The sequence below is a fragment of the Lissotriton helveticus genome, chromosome 6, assembly GCF_964261635.1.
Source record: "Lissotriton helveticus chromosome 6, aLisHel1.1, whole genome shotgun sequence".
NCBI classification, from domain to species: domain Eukaryota; kingdom Metazoa; phylum Chordata; class Amphibia; order Caudata; family Salamandridae; genus Lissotriton; species Lissotriton helveticus.
In genome coordinates this window covers 851,551,489-851,576,715 of record NC_136067.1, presented here as the reverse complement: position 1 = coordinate 851,576,715, position 25,227 = coordinate 851,551,489, and the positions used below count along the sequence as shown (strand labels likewise).

At 46.9% G+C, this 25,227-nt stretch overlaps 1 protein-coding gene across 2 annotated transcripts in view; it reads left to right on the top strand.

Annotated features, from left to right (window-relative positions):
- LOC144763143 (heat shock factor protein 2-like) overlaps positions 1–25,227 on the top strand; it is a 406,222-nt gene that overhangs the window by 8,469 nt on the left and 372,526 nt on the right. Inside the window, exon 1 of one of the 2 annotated variants that reach the window (XM_078648462.1) lies at positions 17,921–18,198. The exons of the other annotated variant lie outside the window; for it this stretch is intronic. Coding sequence (XP_078504588.1) covers positions 18,103–18,198 — 96 coding nt within the window. The 5' untranslated portion in view covers positions 17,921–18,102. Of the gene's footprint in view, positions 1–17,920; positions 18,199–25,227 lie in introns of those variants that run through there. 2 annotated transcript variants of the gene reach the window in all.

Here is a 25,227-nt window from a genome sequence, read left to right as displayed (position 1 = left end):
GGGGATCGAACGTCGTCACCACTGGGAGGCAAGTTTGTTTTTCTTTCACATTGCGCTCCAATAAAGCTTCCCGTGGTGTAATAAGGGCCCTCTTCTGTGCACGTTTGATCACCTTTACTGGGTACTCCCGCTGTTGGAGTTTGGTGACTAACTCAGTGGATTGATCAAGAAAAGTTTCAGTGGTGGAGCAGTTGCGCCGGTATCTTAAAAATTGCCCAACCGGCAAGTTGTCCCGGAGTGCTCTGGGGTCGAAGGAGTGATAATGAAGGAGGGAGTTCCTATCTGTTGCCTTATGATGCTCGCTGGTCACCAATTTTTGATCCACGGCGATGATATCTACATCAAGGTAGACCGCAGACATGTTACTGATGGTCCAGGTGAACCGAAGGCTAGTGTCCACTTGGTTCAACCATTGTAAAAATATATTGAGCCGGTCCTCTGTACCTGTCCAGATACAGAGGACATCATCAATATATCGTCTCCACAACAAGATGTTGGCACGGTATGGGTTGGACGGATGGAGGACCACATTTTTCTCGACCTGGCCCACATAAATGCAGGCCAGGCTGGTAGCAAATGTGGCCCAATCGAAGTCCCCGATGTCTGTAAGTACAATTGGCCCCGGTGCTCGGAAAAATTCCTTGTGAGTGCCAGCTCAATACATTGCAGCACAAACGTCTGGGGTGTGTCGTAGAACCATTCCATCGACCCCAGGGCCCGCGCTGCTGCCACCAGCATGGCATCCTGGGGGATGCTGGTATATAACGACTCTATGTCGATCGTAACCAGTAGTTGGTTCTTAGGATCGTAGGCTATATTTTTCAGGATATTAAGGATGTCAGTTGTATCCTGTACATATTTATTTATTTATTTATTTATTGAAGTTTTGTATAGCGCTAGCTGGACCCAGAGGTATCAGAGCGCTTCACAGCAAATATACATAAAACAACAACAAGCAGGAAATAGAGTCCGTGCAACAGTAACTTGAGCGGAGTAAGGGATGGTGATCTGGCGAGAATCAAATTGTTCAAGGTATGATTCCTGTGTAACCACCGCTTCCCTCAGAAAAAAATCCGCAAACTGGGATAAGGGTTCAAGAATGGATTGAATCCCAGAGATGATGGGGCGGCCTGGGGGCTGGCGTTGGGGCTTGTGGATTTTGGGCAAGATGTAAAATGCCGGCACCCTCGGATTGATGTTAATAATAAAGTCCGCTTCTTTAGGAGTGATCCATTTTTTTGACACTGCCTCTGCCACCATGTTCTTGATGGTGTCAGAAAGCTCGGGGTGGGGTCACGTACTAAGGGCTGGTAGTTAGTGCGGTCCCCCAAAAGTTTGAGAATCTCTGCTTCGTAGTCACTGGTGTTTAATATGACTACAGTCCCGCCTTTATCGGCTGGCTTGATGGTAATGGTAGCGTTCTTTTGTAAAGCTCCAACAGCCAGCCATTCTTCCTACGTAATATTGTGGCCCTGATTGTGTTGTGAATTTTGTTCAAGGGATTCTATTTCTTGTATGATACGTTGTTCAAATACTGCCACCTCCGGACCCAGGAGGGAGGCCGGAGGGCAGAAATTTGAGGGGCGGCGTAGATTTGTATCAAATAAGGATAAGGGCGTACTCTCCTTATCAGCAAAGAACTTGTGTAGTTTTATCTTCCTCATCATCTCTGAGATCTCAGTCTTACAGAGAAATGGGTCATGTTTTGGCGTGGGTACATAACCGAGACCCTTATTCAAAACTCCACATTCAGTGGGTGTCAGTTCGTAAGAGGACAAGTTTACCACAATGTCATTGCTGTGGGGAGATGGTGGATTAATCTCTCCTCCTAATTGCGAAAAGAACTGGCTTTGCTCCGTGTGATGCGTGGTGAGTATGTTTGCCATGTTGGTTGCGCTCTCCCTCTGCCCTGCCCCTGTGATTGACCTCTGCCCCCCCGACCACCTCTCGGGGCTTGGCCTAAAAAAAACCTTAACAGGGCCCCTAGATGTTCGTCCGATCTGTTATCTGGGGCAAAATTGACCCTGCTGTTTGTGGGCACAGCTTGTCGGACTGGCCCCTCCTCGTCCTCACTGCTCGTGTTATCAAAACGCCAGTTGTTAGGTGTGCCTCTATTTCCTCTCTGTCCCCTCTGTCCCCCTCTCTGAGGGTACAGACCACGTCTTTGATATGGTTGGGCCCTGGCTTGCTCTACTGGTCTGTTGTAATATTCATCCTCAGTATAGGGGAAAGCCCACGAGTGTGTGTAAAGGTCAAGGTTTTTTTTTTTGGGGCTTTCCCCTTTGGTACTGTGTGGGGACTTTAATATTCAACTGGAGAAAGTTACCCAGGGTTTGGGAGGAGACAAGTATTTTGGTCAGAAACCCAAAGTTTACAAGGCCTTGCAGCAGCTTATTTATGAGCATGGTCTTGCTGATGCTTGGCCAAGGTTAAAACAGCTGGATCCAGGATACACACATTACTCTTGCCCGCACCAGAAGCTAGCTAGGTTAGATTATTTTTTTGTTACAAAAAATTATTTAGTAGAGGCACATATACAGATATTTCTCCGAATTACATCGGATCATAACCCAGTGTTATTGAAACTTAAAATGCATGGGTTGACACTCCTTCGGGGGTAGTTTTCTTTTGATAGGAAGCTATTACTCAATGAGCAATTCATTTATCATATACGACTAGTTTCTGGCTATCAATTGTATTTCTGCCAAATGCGGCATTGTTTTGGATACGCTAAGAGCTGGACTAAGGGGGGAGATCAAGAGCTTTTAATTATATGCTCAGAAATAACAGAGACAGCTCCTACAGGGGCTTTATGATAACCTGCAACCAGCAAATTATGCCCTGATATATGCTCTGCAGGGGAAATCAGATATTTCGCAGATGGAGGTGGCTCGCTTTAAAGCCAGCATAAATGGGGAGTGGGCTAAGGATATAGCAAAAAAATATCATTTGTTCAGAAGAGAGTGCTATGCGTATGGCGAGGCAACTGGCAGATGCTTGGCCAAGAAAATTAGGTGCAAGGAGGTTAAAGATACATTTACTGCCATTGAAGATTCAACTGGGAAAATAGTAGAAACACCGGGGGAGGTCATAGAGGTCTATAGGGCCTTCTATGAGGATCTATATTCAGGGAATGTTAATAATCAGGAGAGAACTGAATGCTTCTATAAAGATCCATACAGGAGGATGTTAAGTTTAGATGATCAGAGTTATTTAGAAGAACCTAAAACTATGGAAGAGCTCACAGAGGCTGTTGGCGCTCTAGCAACAGGGAAGGCCGCAGGTCCTGGCAAGCTCCCAGTAGAATATTAAGCTTTTTTACCTGAGATACAAACAGATATGCTCACTGTATTTCAGGAGGCACAGAAAGGGGAGGCCCTGGCGTCATTGTTATTTTTGTTTTAAAAAGGATGAACCGCATACATTACCAGTATCGTCAGACCCATCTCCCTTCTCAACTGTGATGGGAAAATCTATGCAAAAATATTGTCCACACGACTCTCCCGAGTGATAACTCCCTTAGTCTCTGTTCGCCAACATGGTTTTATCCCAGGAAGAGGCACGGTCAATCATATAGGTTGGGTAGTTGCCATGTTGGACTCTACTAATGTACAAAAAGCTCCTTGTGGAGTTGTGCTACTTGATGCAGAGAAGGCGTTTGACCGTGTCTCCTGGGAATTCTTATGGGCAACTATGCGGTGGCAAGGCTTTGAGCCTGGTTTTATTCATGCGATTAGTACCATGTATGGATCACCGGTGGCTGGAGTATGCGCTATGGGGCTTGAATCTAATCTCGTACCTATATCAAGGGCACACGACAAGGCTGTCCTTGCTCCCCTCTACTATTTGCTCTTTATATTAATCCGTTCCTGAATTTGTTGGAGAACAGCCTAAATATTCAGCCAGCGGGTCCTGGGCAGGAATGGATTAATATACTAGCATATGCAGATGATATAGCGATAATCACGCCCGATCCAGCTAAGACTTTGGCAGAGATTGAACTATCAACAACACTATTTGGGAAAGCATTCGGCTATAAGCTAAATCAAGGCAAGACACAGGTAATATGCACAGACCAAGCACTCTTTAATGATTCTAAAGTTACGGAGGGGCAACATATTTAGGGGTGCATATTAATACATGTCTAGACAAGATGGTATTGTCTAACTGGGACCCCATGCTGCAGAAAATGAAAAGGGAACTAGACAGAATGGAAGGCCTTCATCTGTCAATGGTTGGAAGGTGCAACGTTTTAAAGATGAATATTTTACCACGGGTCCTGTACTACTTTAGGGCGGTCCCTCTGGAACTCACAGGCAAGCAACTTCAGAAACTACAGTCTATATGTAGCAGTTTTCTGTGGGCTCAGGGCAAACCTCGCTGAGCTATGAAGTACATGACCCTTCCATGCTCTCGAGGGGGCTGGGCAGTCCCTAACTGCCGGTTTTATTATTGGGCATGTTTACTTCAACAAATGGGAATTTTACTGGTAGGGGAAGGAGAAATTAAGCTAGATGAATCCCTGCATAAGTTTCAAATGCTTTTGGGCCCTGTAGTGTTCGAGTCGGTGGAGTAACCGACGGAACACGTCAAACCCACGTGACTCCAGTTAAATAAATAGCTTCTACGCACGCACGTACGCCAGTTGGGCGATGGCGTGAGAGACGATCAGCATAGCACCTTAGTGTCAGAGTACTTATTTCATAGGGCCCCAGTGTTACCCCCACTGCCCCCAGTCCGTCACTATCCCCTGTCGTGTGTGTCCCACACGACACAACAGCTGGTGACGAGGGTGGGAGTGCCCTCGCTGCTGTGTCACCGCGCCTGCCGTGAGGCGGCTGCGACCTCTGCTCTTGGCTCGCGGCGCTCGTGCCCGGCGGGCCCCCGGCGTGCGGCTGTCTCTCCGTGCATCGGAGTGGAGGAGGACCCACCGCGGCTGCATCGGCAGCGCGCGAGGACGCCAGGTGAGGCGCATCAGCCCTTACAATCCAGGCACTGCATCGGCCGGTCGCAGGCCCAGCGCCACGTGGCTCACTGCGAGTGGAGGAGGGGCGAACCTTTCCACTGCGCGGATCTGTACACCGCAGTGCTCTCGTCTTCGGTGGGTGGGGAGGAACCACATCGAGGTGCCAGGCCCCCCACAGTGCATTCCTTCACCAGGGTAGAAGTACTACGCTCCACCACAGCAACAGGCCACCCAGACCCACGAGGGTAACAATCAGGGGTGTGCAGCAGGCACTGGTCCCCACATGAACTCAGTAACTGGGGTAATAAGCACAACCATCACAAGAATCAAGGACGGACACATTGTCTCTGTCATCCAGACGTCCAGAATCAGCCGAGTCGATTCCCAACAAGCATTGGCAACACCAGCATTCCCAAATATACACCAGAGGGGCATCTCACACAGAGCAGCGTATTGGGTCAGGACTAGAGAACGGTGCTAAGTCATATCCAGGTGATAACGCGTCCAAATTCACATCATGGCCACGATACCTCCCATTGAGCCATTCGTGGTTGAGGGCTCCCCATCTTCGCTAGCTCCCAAGTGGAAGGACTGGGTGGACCGATTGATAATCTTCTTTGAAGCCACCAAAGTTCACAAGGATCAAAAGAGGGCCATGGTCCTTCATCTAGGAGGCAAGGATGTTCACCATATAGCAAAGACCTTAGTGGAAGCCACTCCCAAAAACCACCACACGTTAATCAACGCGCACTTCGAGCCCATGGCTAACCAGGACTATGAGAGGTTAATATTCAGGCAGGCGAGACAGCTGCCAGAAGAGTCGATAGACACCTATCATGCGCGCTTGAAGAACCTTGCGTCCACGTGTGGGTTCGCTGACGTCACCGAAGAGGTTCGCGGCCAGATCATTCAAGGCTGCTCCTCTGCCAAACTGCGGGAGCGAATTCGTGAGGAGTCCGGAAAATCCTTGGTGGACATCCTAACCTTAGGGCGTACCAAAGAGCTATCAAAGGCCCGGGCTGCGCACATGGAGGCTGCCCTTCTGGCGCCTGTGAAGGCTGAACCAGTCAACAAAGTAACAGTTAAGTCTCCGACGAAATGGGCCAAGAAGGGCTCTGGAGCGCCTTTGACGGGCCAACCCAAGTCGTCTGGTTACTGTGGAGGACTACCACATCCCGCAGCAGAATGTCCCGCGAAAGGAAAGAGATGTTCGGGCTGCGGCCGCTTCAATCACTTCGAAAAAGTATGTCGAGCGAAGAAGTACCGGAAGCCCAGCCAGGTTATAAACGCTGTACCGGAAGGGGACTCGAGCCAAAGCGACATGGATGATGATGAGGAGGAAGAGCGCACGGTGCACAAGGTGCACATGATTGGCACCGCCACACGTAAGGCCAGAAGTCTACCTCAGTGTGGCATCCGGGTAGGCACCCAAGATGTTCTTGCAGTCGTGGACACAGGGGCGACCATCAACCTGATGGCTTCCGACCTGCACCAAACTCTAGACCCGCCGCCGGTCCTACTTCCATCAGCCATCACAGTGTTCGCATATGGACAAGATACCCCCTTAAAGATAAAACGGAAATTCAAGACCTCAATATCACATGGAGATCGGTCCGTCACCGCCAATGTGTTTGTGTCAGAAGATGGGCAGGGCATGTTATTAGGATGCAGGGCGGCTGAAGACCTAGGAGTGGTGTCGTTCGCGTTTGGAGTACACCAGGAATCTATTCAAGAGCTGTTGACGGAGTTTACCGAGGTATTCAAGGGCATCGGAAGGTTCAGAGGAAAGGAGGTCCACCTTCACATTGACAACACAGTGCAACCTGTAGCCCTGAGACACCGCAGGATAGCCTTCCACCTGCGACCTTTGGTCGAAGAAGAACTTAAGAAGCTTGAAAATGCGGGAATAATAGAGAAGGTAACAGGCCCAACCCCCTGGGTGTCGCCAATCGTGGTCACGAGGAAACCCAAGCAACCCGAGGCGGTCAGGATCTGCGTGGACATGCGGCTCCCCAACGCCGCCATTAAGCGAGAATGCCATATAACTCCTACTATCGATGACCTCATAGGTGAAATGGTGGGAGCGTGTTGGTTCTCCAAACTAGATCTGCGATCAGGCTACCACCAGCTAGTGTTGGATGAGTCCTCACGCAACATCACCACGTTCTCGACGCATCTAGGGCTCAGGAGATATACACGCCTGAGTTTTGGGATTTCGAGCGCGGCGGAGGTTTTCCAAAACGTGATACAGGAGCTCATTGCCGACAATCCAGGGGTGATAAATGTCAGTGATGACATCATGATACACGCGAGGACCATACCGGAGCATAACAATCGCCTCACACAAGTCCTACGGAGGCTACGGGAAGCAGGGCTAACCCTGCACAGGGAAAAATGTGAATTTCTGAAGCGGAAAATAAAATTCTTCGGCTACACGTTTTCGATTGAAGGAGTGAACCCTGACCCAGAAAAAGTGAAGGACATCAAAGAGGCTGCACCCCCCAATACCGTCACAGAAGTTCGAAGTTTCCTTGGGATGGTAAACTACTGTGGAAGGTTCATGCGAGACTTGGCTAACTTGACATTACATCTGCGGGAACTAACCAAAGAAGCCACCCCGTGGAGATGGGGCCTGGAGCAAGACAAAGCATTTCGGGACATCAAAGAGGCGCTATCAGAAGCCACCACCCTGGCATTCATCGACCCAAGGAAATTGACGTTGGTGGCGGTAGATGCGGGTCCCGTCGGACTAGGAGCGGTGCTGATGCAGCGTCAGCGAGCAGACGAAGACTGGTCTCCAGTGGCTTTCGCCAGTCGGTCCCTTACAGAAACGGACCAGAGATACTCTCAAATTGAGAAGGAGGCGATCGCAATGCACTAGGGGTGCCGGCACTTCTACCTATACGTATATGGAAAACCGTTTGTCGTTGCCACAGATCACAAGCCTCTGGTTGCATTATTCTCAGGAACCTCTACAAAGCCTCCGCCACGCATTGAAAAATGGATGCTGCAGCTCCAAAACTACAATTGCCGGGTGGAGTACCAGCCCGGATCTCGCAACCCTGCTGATTACTTATCACGACATCCGCGAGCAGCCACCCGGGAAGAGATGGAAGATGCAGCTGACACAGAAGAATATGTAAGGTGCATCACGGCCCGATCATGTCCATTGCCCATATCCATCGAACACATCGCAGATGCCACTAGAAAGGACGACTGCCTTCAAAGAGCCATTGTGGCTGTGCAAAGAGGAAACTGGCACAAAGCAAAAGAGGAGTGGAAGATCCTGACTCCGGGGGCACAACGCATAATGGACAGCTTGTACCACGTGCGAGAGGAGCTGAATGAGGATCACACTGAGTGCCTACTACGAGGACACCGGCTGGTAATACCGTCTTCCCTAACAGATCAGGTCGTTCAACTGGCTCATGTAGGCCATCAAGGCATCGTAAAAACGAAATCCCGCCTTCGGACCAAGGTGTGGTTTCCGCTAATGGATGACCTGGTCGAGGCCACCGTTCGGTCCTGTGCAGCATGTCAAGTGACCGGAGACCTCCCCAGACCAGCCCCGATCCTGGTGGAACCACGGCCCAAGTCTCCCTGGGCCTGTGTCAGTCTTGACTTTGGCAGTCTTCCTGATGGACGCCACACAATGGTAGTAATTGATGATCACTCCAAATATGGAGATTGTATCCACAAACAGTGCTGCCGAATTGATTCCGAAGCTAGAGAAAATCATGGCTGCGCATGGGCTAATACGAGAAATCAAAACGGATAATGGCCCTCCATTTCAAGGACAGGAACTAGCCAACTACTTGAACGCACTGGGTATCAAATATTGGCGAATCACTCCAAGGTGGCCGCAAGCCAATGGCGAAGCCGAAAGATTTATGCGGACTCTTAATAAGGTCATCAGGATTGCCCATGACAAAGGTCACTCTGTTGAACTGGCCATCTTTACATTCCTAAGGAACTATCGGCAGACACCCCACACCACCACGGGTGTTGCTCCAGGACACCTGCTTATGGGACGTGTAGTCATGGATTCGATACCTCATCATCCGCAATGGCAGCCTGCATCTCCAGATGAATGTCAGGTCGAATCCCGACGTCAGCGTTCACATGCGCAAGTCAGTCGGCGGAGAAGGGCCTAGAGGCCCCAGATTGCCCAAGGGGACCTAGTATTGGTAAAGAATCGGGTTACCTGCGGCAAATTCAGGCTTCCCTATGAGCCTGACCCATGGGCAGTAGTTAGTGTCAAAGGTACCAGAGTCACCGCTACCAGAGGCCGGGAAAGTGTAACCCGCAACGTGTCACACTTCAAAAAATACCAACTTAAGGGAGCCTGCGTGACACCCCCGGTGGCAATGGAAAGGGTGCAGTCCCCGGTTAGACCACAGTCCCCAGTCGAAGACGCTGCTAGCCCTCGGGCCCTGATGGACGTGGCCCTTCCTACTGAATATCCACAAGCTCCTGATGAGACGCCCCGCAGGGATGGCAGCATGGAGAGTGAAGGCGTTGACGGCAGTGACATGGGACCGGACCAAGCGACTGCAGAAACAGGAGTTGATGTTGAGTCCGGAGGTGGTGAGACCCAGAGCCGAGGACTGTCCTAGTACCAGCTGAGAAGGAACCCGGTGCCCTCCAGTCGTTTGAAAGACTACGTAATGTAAGACTGTTCTTTATTTCTTTATATTGGATGTGGCCCTGCTGTTAAGAGTCCTGTGCAGATGATAGACTATGGCAGACATCTTGAAAGACTGTGTCACTATTTTCTATGATTGTTTTATGTTTGTTGGGGAGGAATGTAGTGTTCTAGTCGGTGGAGTCACACCCACGTAACTCCAGTTAAATAAATAGCGTCTACGCATGCACGTACGCCAGTTGGGCGACGGCGTGAGAGACGATCAGCATAGCACCTTAGTGTCCGAGTACTTATTTCATAGGGCCCCAGTGTTACCCCCACTGCCCCCAGTCCGTCACTATCCCCTGTCGTGTGTACCCCACACGACACAACAGGCCCCAAAGCAGAGAGGAGCTTCTTTCGAATTCTTGAGCCCAGTTACTATAAAAAAAAAACGCTTTAAGGTGGTTCAAGCGGCGCATAAGGCATGGCTTCAGATACGGAGTTACTTGGAGATTGACAGGTTTAATTTGTACACGCCTACCTCCTCTTCAGAATTGATGCCCTCTATTTTTTCTGATGTTACTATGGCCAGATGGAGACAAAAAGGCAGTCAGACTTTGGGAGACTTAGTGGATAGCAGTGGTGTTAAAGCCTATTCTTCGCTGATGTTATAATTTCATCTCTCTAAAACTGACTTTTTTAAATACTTGCAGATCCGGGACTATCTTGTAAAAAGAGGAGATGCTGTCTGCCTGGCTCAGAAATGTAATTTGTTCGAACTAGTTAGGAGGCGAGGAAAGATTGGTGTCTTATATCAAACTTTCATTGAAATACAGAGTGATGATCTGGAAGTACAGAATTCAAAATGGAATACCAGATTGTCTCAGGAAGAGAATATTTTACAAGAATCTATTGTATTGGCTGATAAACTTTTGATTTCCTCCAGTTTTAAAACACAACAATATAAAACTACGTTTAACTTGTACTATACTCCCGCAAAGATTGCACAATGGGGTGGCTTAAATGAAGGCAAATGCACTCACTGTGGGATGGATAGGGCTGACAGTGTGCATATGTTTTTCGCATGCCCAGAGCTGAGACATCTGATAAATTGGATGCAGCTTTTATTGATGGAGGTTACAGAGGCATAGATTGTGATTACACCAACAGTTATGCTTTTGGGAGTTCTGGAAGATGCCATGGCCGCTCAGGAAATGTATGCATTTAGATATTTCGTTTTCATAGCTGTGGCAGTGGCAAGGCTATGCATAGCATCACTCTGGTGGCAGAAAGATCCTCCACCTTCGAAATGTGGAGAGAAAGGCTATATGCTATATGTCAGCTCAAATCTAGCTTATATGCTATTAAAAGGCCACAGCAACGAAGATTGGGCCTTAACCCCATCCATGCTGCCGTCGGCCATTGGCCAACAGCAGCACTAACTCGCTGGTGTTGCCGTCAGCCAATGGCCGACGCGGCCTCACCCGTTTTGCGGAAGTGCCGCACTTCCGCAAAACGGGCGGTGAAGCCAACGGGTTAAGACCCGGGGGATTTAGCTGATCATTTAGCACCTACAATGGCTTAAAGATGAATATTTATATTTCGTTATTTGTTATGCTGTATTATTTATGTACTTATTCCTCTAAGTCTTTGGTATTTATGTTGCAAGAGGTCTTTTATTAGGTTTCGCTGGAGGGCGGAGCTCTTAGCTCCGCCTCCAGAGAAATCTGTAGTCTTCACAGTAAGGGCACTTGAATACGCCCTCTGTTGCCCTCTGTTCCATTGGCTAGCTCCATAAATGGAGGCTAGCCATTGGAACAGAGATCTGTCCGTCATTCACGGACCAGATTCGTGGGCGTTCCCTCGATTTTTTCCCTGGGCGTTCCCTCTGTGAGTCATGCGGCGGTGGGCGGAGTTGTTTTTTGTTTTTTTCGGCGCCATGTTGCTCTCATTCTGCGGCCGACCGACGTTGGAGGAAGTCCAGGTGGGTGAGAGCTTGTTTTTCCATTTCCTTGCCTTCCCGCCCCCCCCTCCCGCTGACCGTGTGCTGTTCCCGCCACCCCCTCGCTGTCCTGTGCCCTGTTCCCGCCCACCCCCCCCTCGCTGTCCTGTGCCCCGTTCCCGCCCTCCCCCCCTCGCTGTCCTGTGCCCCGTTCCCGCCCCCTCCCGCTGTCCGTTCCGCCCCCCTCCCCGTGTGCCCGTTACCGCCCCCCTCCCCTTTCACTCTCCGTTGCTTGTTTTTTGTTCTCTTTCTTTTCTTCCGTCGCTCCGTTTTCCCTTCTTCTCTTTCTCCCGTCAATCGCTTTCTTTTTCTCTCCCTCCCCAGCTCGGCGGCTCCTTGCGTTCCTCCCTCGTCGTGTCCCTCCCTCCCTTCTCTTGTAGCGCTCTCCTTCACCCTCGCCCTGAGGGCAGCCCTGCCTTCCTCTTGCTGACCGGAGAAAGTCAAGTTCAGTGTCGCCGCGCCTGCTGCGGGCGAGTACCAGGATTTCCCCAGGAGGAGAGTCCCTGGAGGGGGCGGTGGACAGGACCGGGTTGACACCTGCCACTGCCCCCCCTTCAGTCCCGGGCAGTGCGTACTGCCAGGATCTCTCCACGCCCCTTTAGAGCTGCCCCTCGTTCGGGACACAGTCCTTGTCCGACAAATAAAAGCGCACGCCTCCGCGAGAAGCGCAGCTCGAGTGAAGGCGGCGACCGCTGTCCCGGGGCTGAGTCAGTGCTGGGAGGAAAATGCAGTGAGGACTCGCTAGCCGAGGCAGCGCAGGGGCAGTGAGGACTCATTCACCAGGCACTGCTGCGTACTGTGCAGGCAGTGCAGCGCACCGGGTCTCGTTCCCAAGGCAGTGCACCAGGGTCACCACCGGATGAATGGCACAGGGCTCCCCTCATCCCTGCAGCATCTGTACTCGCCCAATCTCAGGGGGGACGGAGCCCACCGGGTCTCTGGCCGCCAGGAGCGTCGGCACTTTCTCTTAAGCATCTGAGCACTATCTGGAACTGTGTGCTCCTGGAATGCTTGCATTTACCGGATCTCAGCCTTCCCTTGGATCCTTGCTCTGTCCTTTCACCACTGCCAGGGAGAATCCTCACCCCTTGGGATCTGCTCCTCCCCCCCCCCAACAGGAATACTCCTCACTTCGAATAGTCATCTGGTCTTTCAAAGCCAGGAAGGCGCCTTATATCGCTGGATCTAGTCTTCCACAGTGGAAACGCTCTCCATATCCCTGGAATCTGCTGTTCCACCAAATAAAGACTCCACTGGAACACCTTGTTTCCCTGGGATCTGATCTCCTACTACGGGAAGGCAGTTCCTAACTCTGGGATTCGGTCTCCAACCAGAGAAAGACGCCTCACTTACCTGGGATCTGCTTTCATATACCAGTTAGACACCTCATATCTTTGGGATCTGGTCTCTGGCTGCAGGCAGACACCTACCTTTTCTGGGGTCTGCTCTCCCACCCTCAAGGAAGGCAGCTTACCTTTTGCAGGCATTTACTGTCCCACCCCCTAGACTTCTTGGTGTCTGTTCTGCCCCAGAAAAACTGCTGGTTTCCCCGAGCTCTGGTTTACTACCGACCAGGGAGGCCCCCCTCATCTCTGGATCTGTGCTGCCACTCTTAGAGGCAGAGGAAGAGGCTGGAGTGCTCACACCATAGGCTACAGCATGGATTATAGGGGCATCTCCGTGCCTGTATCCCCCACTTTTGATCCTGATGACGATGCACAGTGGAAATCGGTGAGTACGAGAAATACTTTGCCCTGTAATACGACTTATTCACCCTGTTATATTGTAATTACATGGATATAGCACTTACTTCCCCGATGAGGCATCAAATTGCTTTTCACTGAATAGCATGCTACCCCAGAACCCAAAAAGGATTAGTGGTGAATTAGTATAGGGAGATATGAAATTAATTTTTTACATTGCTAATAGCTCTAACTTTTCCAAAGGCGAAACCGTTGCATTGTAAATGCTTGTTCATCTTGTTTTAAACATGTGGAACTATGTGACTTTTGTGTTAGTTTGACATTATGGAAGCTATTTATGTTCGTATTGTTTAATATGTCTTATCCTCTTGTTTATGTTTCAATGTAATTGTTTACTGTTTGTTATTGGCTTACAAAAAATAAAAAATAAAACAACTCCATGGTCGTAGGTTCACTCTTATAGAAAAATTGTTCCTTGGTTTTAAAAAGACCATTATTGTAGAGGTCTCCCCACGTGTTCATTTTGAATTTGTGCTGCATTCACTGACAAGCAAAAGACACACAAATCACCTCTCCCACTAACTCAAAGTCCGGAGACTGTGAGAGTTGCAGTCTTGGTGAATATAGTCTCAGCATTTCGAGTCTGGCAGCGCTGTCCTTCCATGCTGCATTGGTGCAGTCTACAGTGGGGGTTCCGAATCCCTGTCCTTGGGTTTATGCGCAATGAATCCCACTAATGGAATAGGATCCATATATCCCTGCTCAATGGCTGAGTGTGGCATGTACAGGTTAAAATAAAATATGTGGCATTGTGTGCCAGCGCACATATGTAGTATAGTTTCATGTCCGGTGCCTAAAACCCCCTCCACGCAAATCTGATAAGCTGCGATTGGAGCATTTTGAAAAAAGGGTGGCCAGGGTTGTACGGTATGTTTAGAAACAGGTACAGCAGCTTGGGCAGTATTATCATGTTTTATTAATGATATGCCTTCTGCCATAGAGAGGGGTAGAGCGATCCATAGCCAACACGAATAATAGAAGTGACAGCGGGCACCCCTGTCTCGTCCTAAGTGATACTGAAAATGGGGCAGAGCACCCGCTATTCACTGATACCTGGCCGGCAGCCGCTGGTACAATAGCGATATCCAAGAGAGGAAACCTGAGGGGACACCCATCCAGCCCAGTACCCCCATGAGGTAATTCCATTCCACCTAATCAAACGCTTTGTTTCCGTCTAAAAAGTCAGCCACAGCTTCTATGTCCGGGTCTACATCCTGTAACAGCTAGAATAGAGGGCGCAGATTATGTGAAGTCGAGCGACCCGGTATGAACCCCGCCTGGTCGGGCAATATTTTCAGATGGTTTTCAATGCTTACTTTACTCCATTCTTTACTTACCTTGTCGTAGACTGACGATTATGGCTACTGATGCTTCTGTTAAACCTTACTTTATTTTGAGGCTTTATTTTTACAGATTTGCTACTGCAGCTGTGTGATCAATTGTCAGATTACTGACATTCGGCTGAGTTTCATGAACTGCTCTTTATGGGAAGTTCTGCTGCTTTAATTTGGCTTGGAGCTTTAAGCTCCTTTAATCTCACTTTTCTTCTTTGTTCTTGAACTCTTCATGAGTTCTACTATGTTTGAAATGCTGGTCCTGTTCTTTAGAGTAGGGTTTTATTCCTTCATATAACATGCTTGATGCATTGTCTGATTATTTGCTTCTAACCAAATATTTTTGTGAGATTTCTGTAAAATTGCTAAAGATTTATTGACTAATTTAAATAAAAAGAATAAAAGACTCTTTCTAATCCCTTAATGAGGAAAAAGCTGTTAAAACATATTCAAACTCTCATCATTGACTGAACTTAGAATTGTATTTGAAATTTAGCTTGTGTTACTGAAATAGCTCTTCAAATCAAAATGCGGTGGCAAAGATCTGTCACCTGAGGTGAGAAGAAACTAGAGCGGTGACGGGGCCAGACCCTGTAAGGGATGGTGATTTAAAGGTTGAACCATAATATTTAATTTCGATCCCAATCTGCTCTATCAAACACATTGCTGTGTTATGAGTGGCGCACTCCTATTCTATGCTAATCATGCACTCTTTTGAGACTTTAAAGATGTCTCCATTTGGGAAACCTGTGCTGGGTGGATTTAAATAGTAATTTACCCTTAAATCCCGGTTTACTTTAATATCAAATGTCACACTAAAAGCTGTTTAGCAAACTGTTGAGGTCATAAGAAATGTAAGTGCTTTAGCAGTCAAGGTCTCACAAAACAAGCATTGGCATAGCCAATAGGTCTCACCTTTGGTACCTTGTCAGTGTTTAGCCAGACCTATTGGCTTTGCCAATTTGTTTAGGCTATGTTGTAGAGGAGTGTACCACCTGTGCAGCATGTTGAAAATGTATAATAAAGTAATAAGTATTTTTGTTACCTTATATGGCCATTCTGTGAATGTTGTCACAGTAGGTCTCAGACCCATGGCAGACATAATCAAACATTGTTGGCTATTGCTGGATATGTAGTGCCAGTACTAGGTAAAGAGATGCTACATTTTTAGCAAACCTTTAAATTGTACAGTTTTACATAATGTGTTTATTTTATGGTGCGCAGCGCTGCTTCCTTCAACATCATCCACCCTGAAAAGCAGTTTGCACAATATCACGATGTTTGTTAGAAAGGAGTAACACACTTGCAGAAATGTGTCCATTCTGAATGGTTTCTAAGTATGTACGTGTATGACATTCAGCTTTGCCACAATGTATTTTGCTATCACAAGCCTTTTGTTTGCTACATTTTTAGTAGACCTTTAAATGGTAACGTTTTACATAATGTGTTTATTTTTGGTGCGCAGCGTTCCTTCCTTTGACATCATCTACCCTGGGGGCGTTGGTTAAAATTAAAGGAGAAAGCAGGATGGAAAGGCAAGAACGGGGCAATAAGAGGCAGCGTAGACTGAAAGAAAGGGGGAGAAGGGAGGACAGAGTGTGAAGGGGCATGGGGCTGGGAGAAGGAGCGGGCACCGAGAGGAGAAGGCGTTGAAGGGGAAGATGCAACAGGGAGAAGCAGTTCACAATATCACGATGTTTGTTAGAAAGTAGGACACACTTGCAGAAATGTGTCCTTTCTGAATGGTTTCTAAGGTTTTAAAACTAAACATCTCACAATAGCCGGAACCTGCATCAAACTCGAGCAGGGAGAGCGAGTGAAAGTTTGGAGAGCCTCCAACATGAAAACAAGCACGTCTCCGCTTATCTCAGCCTGCTCCTGGAAGAGGCACAAAGGAGCCGAGGGAGGAAAGGAAGGGGTAGGAGAGGAAGCTTTTGCAAGCACAGCTGCGCTAAGCAGATCAAAAACAACCTTTGAAATATAACACTCAACAGATGGCACACTGCGCGCCGCTGCTCGTAACCGCAAGTCAACATTTTAAGAAAAGGTTGGACAAAAAGCCTCCTTTGGCCAATTGCATGCTTTCATTTTTGAAAGTCACACACAAAGGCCAATGAAATGTCACAACAACACACACGAGGTTGCTCGAAGTCCAGAGTGATTCAAGGAGGTCATCTCCTAGAGCAACGCATGCGCGCTGCTCTAGGCTCGAGCTAAAAAATCAGAAACAAGGATAAAATAATCTATAACCATTTTGTCTTTGAGTAATCTCATACAAAATAACCACACACCTAAATGAAAGATGATAAATCTAACAAATTAAATAAATTTAGCGGAAATGCATTATTTTACACAGACGTTATGATAACTCATTTGCTTAATACGAAACGGAAATGAGGCTTGATTAGCCCGGTGGGGAATAGTTACTTCAAAATTGTTATGAGTATGCATCCTATGATTTAAAGCACTGTGAATATGTACATAGTTTTAAAATTGTATTACATGTAATATTACATAAGCTACCGTAAAATGTACAGAAATGTAGTGTTCATTATAAAGCAAGTGTTAACCTTCAATTTCAGGTGTTTCGCAGTACTTTCAAGATATATTTAGAGATTATCAATGCTCCAAGGGTGTAATTTCAAGTATGTACCTTTTAGATGTACTTTATTGCTTGGCTTTACTCACGAGAAAGTGTCACTCAAAGTGTCACCCATTTGCCAGTTGGATGTCACTCATAAGTGCACTTGAACCATGAAAATGTCCACACCTAGTTTGACAAATGTGCAGCTATGTGGTCTGCAAATGTAAAAATACGTGATTGCTGTCTGTGCAAAGTGCATATTGTTGTACACGTTAAATAAAAAAAATAACAGTGCAATGAAGAGATTAAAAAAAGTAGCTGATTTTCAATAGAAATCTTGTTAACGTTCTAAGGAGGAACGGATGCTGTATACCCATGCAAAGGAAATCATCCCTCTTCAAAATGGCCACCGTTCACAGCAATGGCGGTACATTACACAGTCATCCGGCATTTAAGCCTGTTGCGCATTTGCCTGAACTTAACGTGGCCGCCATTACAACCCGGCCGCGCCAATCGCGTAAAAAATGGGATGAACCAGGTTGTTTTGACTGGCTATACCATGGCTAGCCATGTGACGTACCTTTGTATTTAGTGAAACAGTCTTGTAGTTTCAGTATTGCATGGCGGGGGTGTGTCTCCTGCAGGACCCGCCCATTTCGGTTTCCATACGTTGTTCCGGGGCCCTAGTCTGACGGATTTAGCTTTGCGTTCCTGCTTTGTTGAGGCCACCTGTGATTTTACCCGGCGCGCACGAGTTCCGGCACGCACCCTGGAATCCCCGCAGCCGTCTGCCGAGGTGTGGTTTTGCGTGGAGCCTGGGGGCGCCATGAAGCAGGAACATCCCAATGTGCCTGCCTTTCTGTGCAAGCTATGGATGCTAGTGGACGATCCCGACACTAACGAGTTCATCACTTGGAACCAGGTAGGCGACTTCAGCGCCATCCTTCAGGAGCATCACAGAAGATGAGTGGACTTAGATCGGAAACTGTGCAACTAATGGGAAAGCTCTGTATATCTGCCTCAGAAGATCATGCGGATTGTGGAAGTCCTAAGAATAACTGCACCACATTTGATTGAAGTTCTTGTTGGGCTATTTTAGGTTGTCGTTGCACATGAATTTGTTGGAGTAAGGAGTTTGAGGGTTGGGGGGTGAGCTTGTGCGTTTGTAATCTTTTAACCATTCTTCCTAGTACTTCTTGAACACTCCTAATATCCCTGCATTGAAATCACAGCGGTGCCTCTGTTTCTAGCACATAACAGTCGGTAGAAGCGCTAGGATCAATCTAATGCAAATAATACGTACTTGGACAGCTTTTCATTTAATCGTCTTGTGCTATTTCTGAAGGGGACCGACCATATATAAATCTTTTTCGTATGCGGCCAAAAGGTGCTGTGCTGACCGAACTGCTAACTGCGTATCATCCGAGCAGGAAAAGCATCCACAGATGCGTTTTGCCCTTGCTGGGCCTCATCGGGTTGGTGTTACTTGAAATGATTAGGTACACTGGGCCAAAACACGTGTGTGAGTGTCTGGATGTCTCGGGAAAAATATCATGGTGTGTTCAAATAGGCGATTTACCAAAAAGTTAAAACTCTGGTGCTTGGAGAGGTGTTGTATAACAAGCTAGAATATGTAACACGATTTAATGTTTGGTCTCTGCTCCTGGTTAATTCTCACTTGATGAGATTTCTGCCATAGGTATTTTTAAACAAAGGGGTGCGAGCAACAGGTGAATCTATTAATATGCAATAGAATTGTTTTTTATGTATGGCTGGTCTACTTATAAAATGGCATAGATAAGCAAAGGTCTACGGTATGCAAAACTGCACAGGTAGAGTCCAAGCTGGTATGAGTGATCGTTCTATTTCCATCCATCACATTTTTTGATCACCGATATTGTTAAATCTTTAGGAGGGCGAACCCTTGGGCAGAGTTCTACAGTGTATATGACAAAATAAAGTATTCGTCTAGGTTACATTCTGTTCTGTTACCGGGTGGGTAGTCTCACTGAGATGTACAAGATTGAGAATGTAATTTGTGGTGCCCCACATTCATTTTATTTTTTAGGAGTTTTATATAGCGCTAGCCAGACCCAAGGGTATCGGAGCACTTTACAGCATTTATAGTACAGGAATCACAAATAATCATCAGTGTACATATCAGTTCGTAAATCCCGACATGTAGTGCAACAAGGAGGCAGGGCAGTCCTGAGAGTCTTGCAGAGTGCATGATTGTCTTGCACAGAACCATTTTCAGGAAGGGGAGGAGCGTGGATAGGCGAAAGGATTCTAGGAGGAGGTAGATTGTTAACAGGTGTTGCGGAAAGCAGGAATGAGCCCTTTAGCGATGTTTACTTGCCACGAAGGCACGGTTGAGGAAGAGGTCTTTTAGGAGTTTTTTTAATTTTACAAAGGACATGATAGTCCTAATGTCTGCTGGGATGGGGTTCTAGATTCTGGGTGCGTTTCGGGAGAAGGAACGTGCAGCAGTTTTCTGTTTGTGTGTTATCATGGGAATGAGCAGAAGGGAGTTGGAACTCCTGAGGTTCCTAGTCTGGCCGGCCTTTTTGAGTTTGGAGGCCGGGTATTCAGGTTTGCCTGTGTGGAGGGCTTTGTGCTTGAGGCAGGCAGTTCAGAAGCTGGCACGCATTTCTATTGGGAGCCATATTTTAGATCTTTAAGTGCAGATGCAATGTGCTCAAATTTCCTGACTCCGGTGACCATTCTGGCTGCTGCGTTTAGAGTTGTTTTGAAGAGGGCTAGGTGGGATTTCGCTGAACCGGAGCATTACAGTAGTCAAGTCTGGATAACACCAGGGATTGGGTGGCTGGTTTGAGGTCGTTGGGCAGGATGAAGGGTTTCATGTTGTTGAGAAGCTTCAGATTAAAGAAGGCACTCTTTGCGGAGTTCCTGATGTGAGTGATCATGTCAAGTTTGGGGTCTAGAGTAAATCCTAATGATTTAGTGGAGTTAGCCAGAGTGAGATTACAGTTGAGAGCATCGATTTCTTTAAGTCATTCCATGATTTGGGGGTTTTCGTCTTTGTTGGAGATGAGGAGAATTTCAGTTTTGTCTTGGTTCAGTTTGAGGTGGTTCATGGATAGCCAGTGCTGGACTTCTTTAAGAGTTTTGTTTAGTCTCTGAATGTCTTCAAAGGAGGACGTTTCCAGATAGATCTGGGTGTCGTCTGCATAGAGGTGGAAGGTGATGTTTGCTTTTTTGAGAATGGAGATGAGGGGTTACATATAAATGTTGAATAGTTGAGGGGAGAGCACTGATCTTTGGGGGACACCTCTGTTGACAGGATGAGAGTCAGACGTGAAGGTTTTGATTTTTATCCTTTGGGAGTGGTTATGTAAGAAGGAAGAGAACCACTGTAAGACCACCTCGTCTGCTCCTACCTTATCTTGGAGAGCCTTGATGAGAAGATTGTGATCCACCGTGTCAAAGGCTGCCGATAAGTCCAGGAGGATGAGTAGGCAGCATTTGTCAGTATCTAGAGATTTGTGAATGTCATCCACGATGTTGAGGATCGCGGTCTCTGTGCTACAACCTTTTCTGAAACCCGATTGGTGGGGATCTAGAAGGTTGATGCTGTCCATGTGCTGAGTCAATTGAAAAAGAACGCACTTTTCAAGAATTTTGTCAAGGAGGGGGAGACTGGCGACGGGTCTGAAGTTGTTAAGGTTATCAGCGTCAAGGCCAGGTTTTTTCGGGAGTGGAGTAACTTGGCCGGCTTTGAGGCCGTCAGGAATGATACCGGTTTTCAGGAAGCTGTTAATGATCTTACACTAGTATGGAGCTATGGAGAGCTTCAGTTTCTTTGTCAATTGAGTGGGTAGAGGATCTAATGCTTGAGATGCAGGTCTGGAGATGGAGATCAGATTGAGAATCTGTTTCCGGTATGGGGTTGAAAGATTTCCAGACTTTCATGGGGTGTTTGCGAGTATTGGTTTCGGTTTCTGGGGGTGAGATTATGCAAGAGGTGTTGGGGTTGACGTCTAAAGAGAGCTCAATCTTGGTGATTTTGTCTATGAAGAAGCTGGCGAAGTTGTCACACAGGTCTTTGGAGGCCTGGCCTGGGGCAGCAGAGGGTTTGGATGTTTGTTGTCTGATATCGAATAGTTCTTTGGGTCTGTTTTTCGTCTTGTCCAGGGCGGTGCAGAAGAAGGTGTTTTTTTCGTTGTTAATGTGTTTTTTGTATTTCCTTCTGGTTTCTTTGAGTTGCTCGAGGAGGCCTGTAGAGGGGTTGTTCCTCCATCGACGTTCTGCGGCTCTTTATTGTCTTCTTTCAGCATTGATGTCTGAGTTAAACCAGGATCTGTACAAAGTTTTCCTGTTTTTTTTTTTTGTTTTTTTTTTTTTAGTTTCATGGGGGCTAATTGATCTAGGATGGAAGTCATAGTAGAGTTATAGTGAGTGGTGAGTTCCGTTGCTGAGAGATCATCTGTGGAGGTAGGCAGGAGTGAGCCTACCCTTTTTTTCAAAGTTGGTCATGGAGATATGTCTAAGATTTCTCGTCCATTTGGAGGGCTTCGGTGAGGGGTTGATGAGTGATTGTTTGTATAATGAGAAATAGGATAAGGTGTTGGTCTGACCAGTCCATCGGAAGGATCTGGTCAATCGTTATGGTGTCCTATTGGGCAATGATGGTATCCAGGGTTGCTCCTTTGTTATGGGTGCCTTCTGAACAATGCTGGGTGAGGTTGTTATTATGCAGCTGCTCATTTAGGTTCTGGATTGCCGGGTTGATGCTTTCATTCCAGTGTAGGTTCATGTCTCCCAGAATTAGTCTGTTGGCGTCGGAGTGTGCCACGTACAATGAGGCGGACAGGTGATCGGTGGTGTTACTTGGGGGATGATATAGGAGATGGCACTGGAAAGTCTTGTTGTCACTTGTGTTGATGTTAGTGGAGAGGCACTCGCAGGTGTTATAATTAAAGGTGTCTATTTCAGTCACAGATATGTTGTTTCTATGAATGATTGCTATACCTCCGCCTTTTGGGTGTTTTCGATCTTTGTTGATGATTACAATCCTTGTGGCACGAGTGTCCAAGTTTGGTGTCGAGCATTCGTTTAGCCAAGTCTCTGTGATGAAGGTTACAAAGCCTTGTGGCACGAGAGTGTCCAAGTTTGGTGTCGAGCATTCGTTTAGCCAAGTCTCGGTGATGAAGGTTATGTCAATGTCATGGGTGAAGATGGATTCTGCTAGCTCAGTTGCATGCTTCGAGGCTGATCTGCAGTTTATGAGCATGCAGTTGGTGGTGAGTGTCTCTTTTGAGCGTTTTTTCTTAAGAGGGGCCCAGGGGATGTTGGAAAGGGAAGTTGGGGGTCTGGGGTGTTTAGGAGGGGAGAGGTCCCTTCTAAAACCGGTGATCACCTAGATTTTGGATAGCGGTATTGCAGTATCAGGGGTGTCATATGAGGAGGCAAGATCTGCTGCTTCACTTGTGGACATCGCTGCTCTAGTTCTGCTGGTGCATTCTGGGTTCCCGCTAAGGTGTGAGGGGGGGTTGGGACCTTCCTGTAGCGGGGATACGGGGGAAGCCCTTGGTTTGGTGGGGGTGTTATGAGGAATTAGGTAGGGTTTACTCAGCCTATTATATGAACCACTATAGGGCAGTGGTTTCCATATTTGCGTAGATATTGTGACTAAAATGAAGGACGACTTTTCAGATTTTGAAATTGTTAGCAAATGCTGTTGTCAGAGGAAATTATATCACACAACCCTTTTCACAGTATTGACTTTAGTGTAAATTATAATATGATAATCAGCACTGGATGGCCCAATCTGCAGATGACAGCGGTTGGTAAAAATGCATTCTGACAATAGTTGTTCTGGCCACACACCAGTTAACAAGCATTGGTAAAGCAAGAAGTTCTGGCCTTGGCAAGCAGATGCAATGGTAATATTTCTTTTTTTTTTGACGAGTATATGCTATAAAAAGACTAAGACGGGAAACATGCCTCTGCCTAAACCTGACGTCCATATGCCTAAGCTATGTTTCAAGTTTAAAATGAATGTAACCATCACATGTGTTATTTTAATAGGACGGTACAGGTGCTTTTTAGCAGGTTGGTTAGTAGAGGCATAGAAAGCTTTTCAAGTTTGCAGCACAACACAGAAAAGTGTAAGGAGTATTGGTGTATTGCTTATTATCCCTGATAATCGATTTGCGGATGACTTTGATTATGGATGGCACAAAGAAAAGATACTATTGACTTTGAGTAATTGGAGTCTGAGGACATAGACTAAAACCCAAGGGTCGCTAAAAAAGAAAGTCTAAAGAATCGTTAGGAAAAAAACTTTAACTCTGACCTCCGCTCTTACCAGAAGGAGTGAGATCATAGGGATATTGAGTTCCATCTGTAAAATATTCCGACAAAAGGACCAGTGCCCATGGAGTGTGGGAACGATGATAGTGACTCCATTCTTTACTTACTCTACTTTCTTTGAGTCAGTTTCTGACAGACCGTGCTTTTTGCAAACATTAAACCTAAAGCACTTTACAGACACTGTCATGTTGCCTTTCTTCAAACTATCCAATGGTTATCAACGTCCATTAAGAAAGAGTGACACTTTCAGTCTAAAGCTGCCCTCTCTCATCACTGCCCCTGCTTTTGAGTCCAACATGAAAACATTTGACTTTCCAGTGATGTGTCTGCTTTTATCTGCGACTGCCTTCCCTGCTAGGGCCTACTGAACAGCAGTAGGATACGTGGCTGAAATTGGCAAGCAGTAGGGCTGTCAAAACAGTGACTGATTACTTTCTAAACCAGTAGAGCTGGCAAGTATGGGTTTCAGGTGAAATCGTTGGTGTGGGTAGTGAAACCATATAAAGGGGCAGTGCATCTGCTCCATATTTGTGTATTTGTGGAACTACGTATATCTCCTGTACATTTGAGAGCCCCATCCAGTCAAGCTTTTCCGTTTTCATAAATAACTTTCTAATTAGGTGGAGCTTTCTAAGCATGCTGGCTGTTAGCTATTTGTGTGCTGATTTTGGGGAGGCAAGTGGTGAATGCGATTGTCCATAAACAAAGGAAGAGTGTCCGTTGGAGAAGCATTTAGAACTGATTGTAGCACGTAAAATATGAGGCCAGATGAAAGTGGTCAGATGACTAGACCAAATTTCAAGAAAAAATGCTAGATTTTTTCAGGAAACCCTCACTCACCCTAGTGGTGACATGCTTCATCATCGGGTCCACCGGGAGAGATCGAATACCTCCCCGGTGTGCTGCGACGCCAGGAGACTGCGGAGCAGGTTGTGTGAGAGTGAAGAGTGAAAAAGTTAAGTGTGGTTAAAAATGTCTAAAGTTGTACCAAAAAATCATTTATTAACTGGTCAACCCGACATAATAAAATTAAATTGACTATGTGCAGGGAAAACTAAACCATTATTCCAACGCTCCGATTTTTTGTGTGCTTAATTAGTACTCAAGATCACGGCCAGCAGCGCTACTGGTATTTACACTGTAGCCCTGTTTTTCCGCTTTTCACCTCGGGGATTTTGTCTCCGTCGCCCTACTACAGGTAGTCTATTAATCACGGGCAGCCGCCCGGATTCCCACATGGTTGGACTTAACACTGTTAGTCTCCATTGACACACTTGTTGCCTCACCAATGTGCAACATATTGCGCTGGATGCCATTTCTTTGCGCTAGTTGAGGCCCATCACCCCGGCTTTGGGCACAACCATTACTTTGTAATTCATCCATCTCGGCCACGGCCATTGATAGGTTTGCTAGCACGTATCACGCCACTATATTGGAATAATGGCCATGATAAAGGATCAATATTGATTGATTTCTATGTTTCTATGTTTTGTGTGTTTTTGTGTGTCTGTCTGATTATCTGTTCACAGACTTCTAGGTTCCTCGCAACAGAGGTAATTCCCCAAGCCTACTGGTTTGTACTTTTTATGCACCAATTTTACACATAGTGCTATTT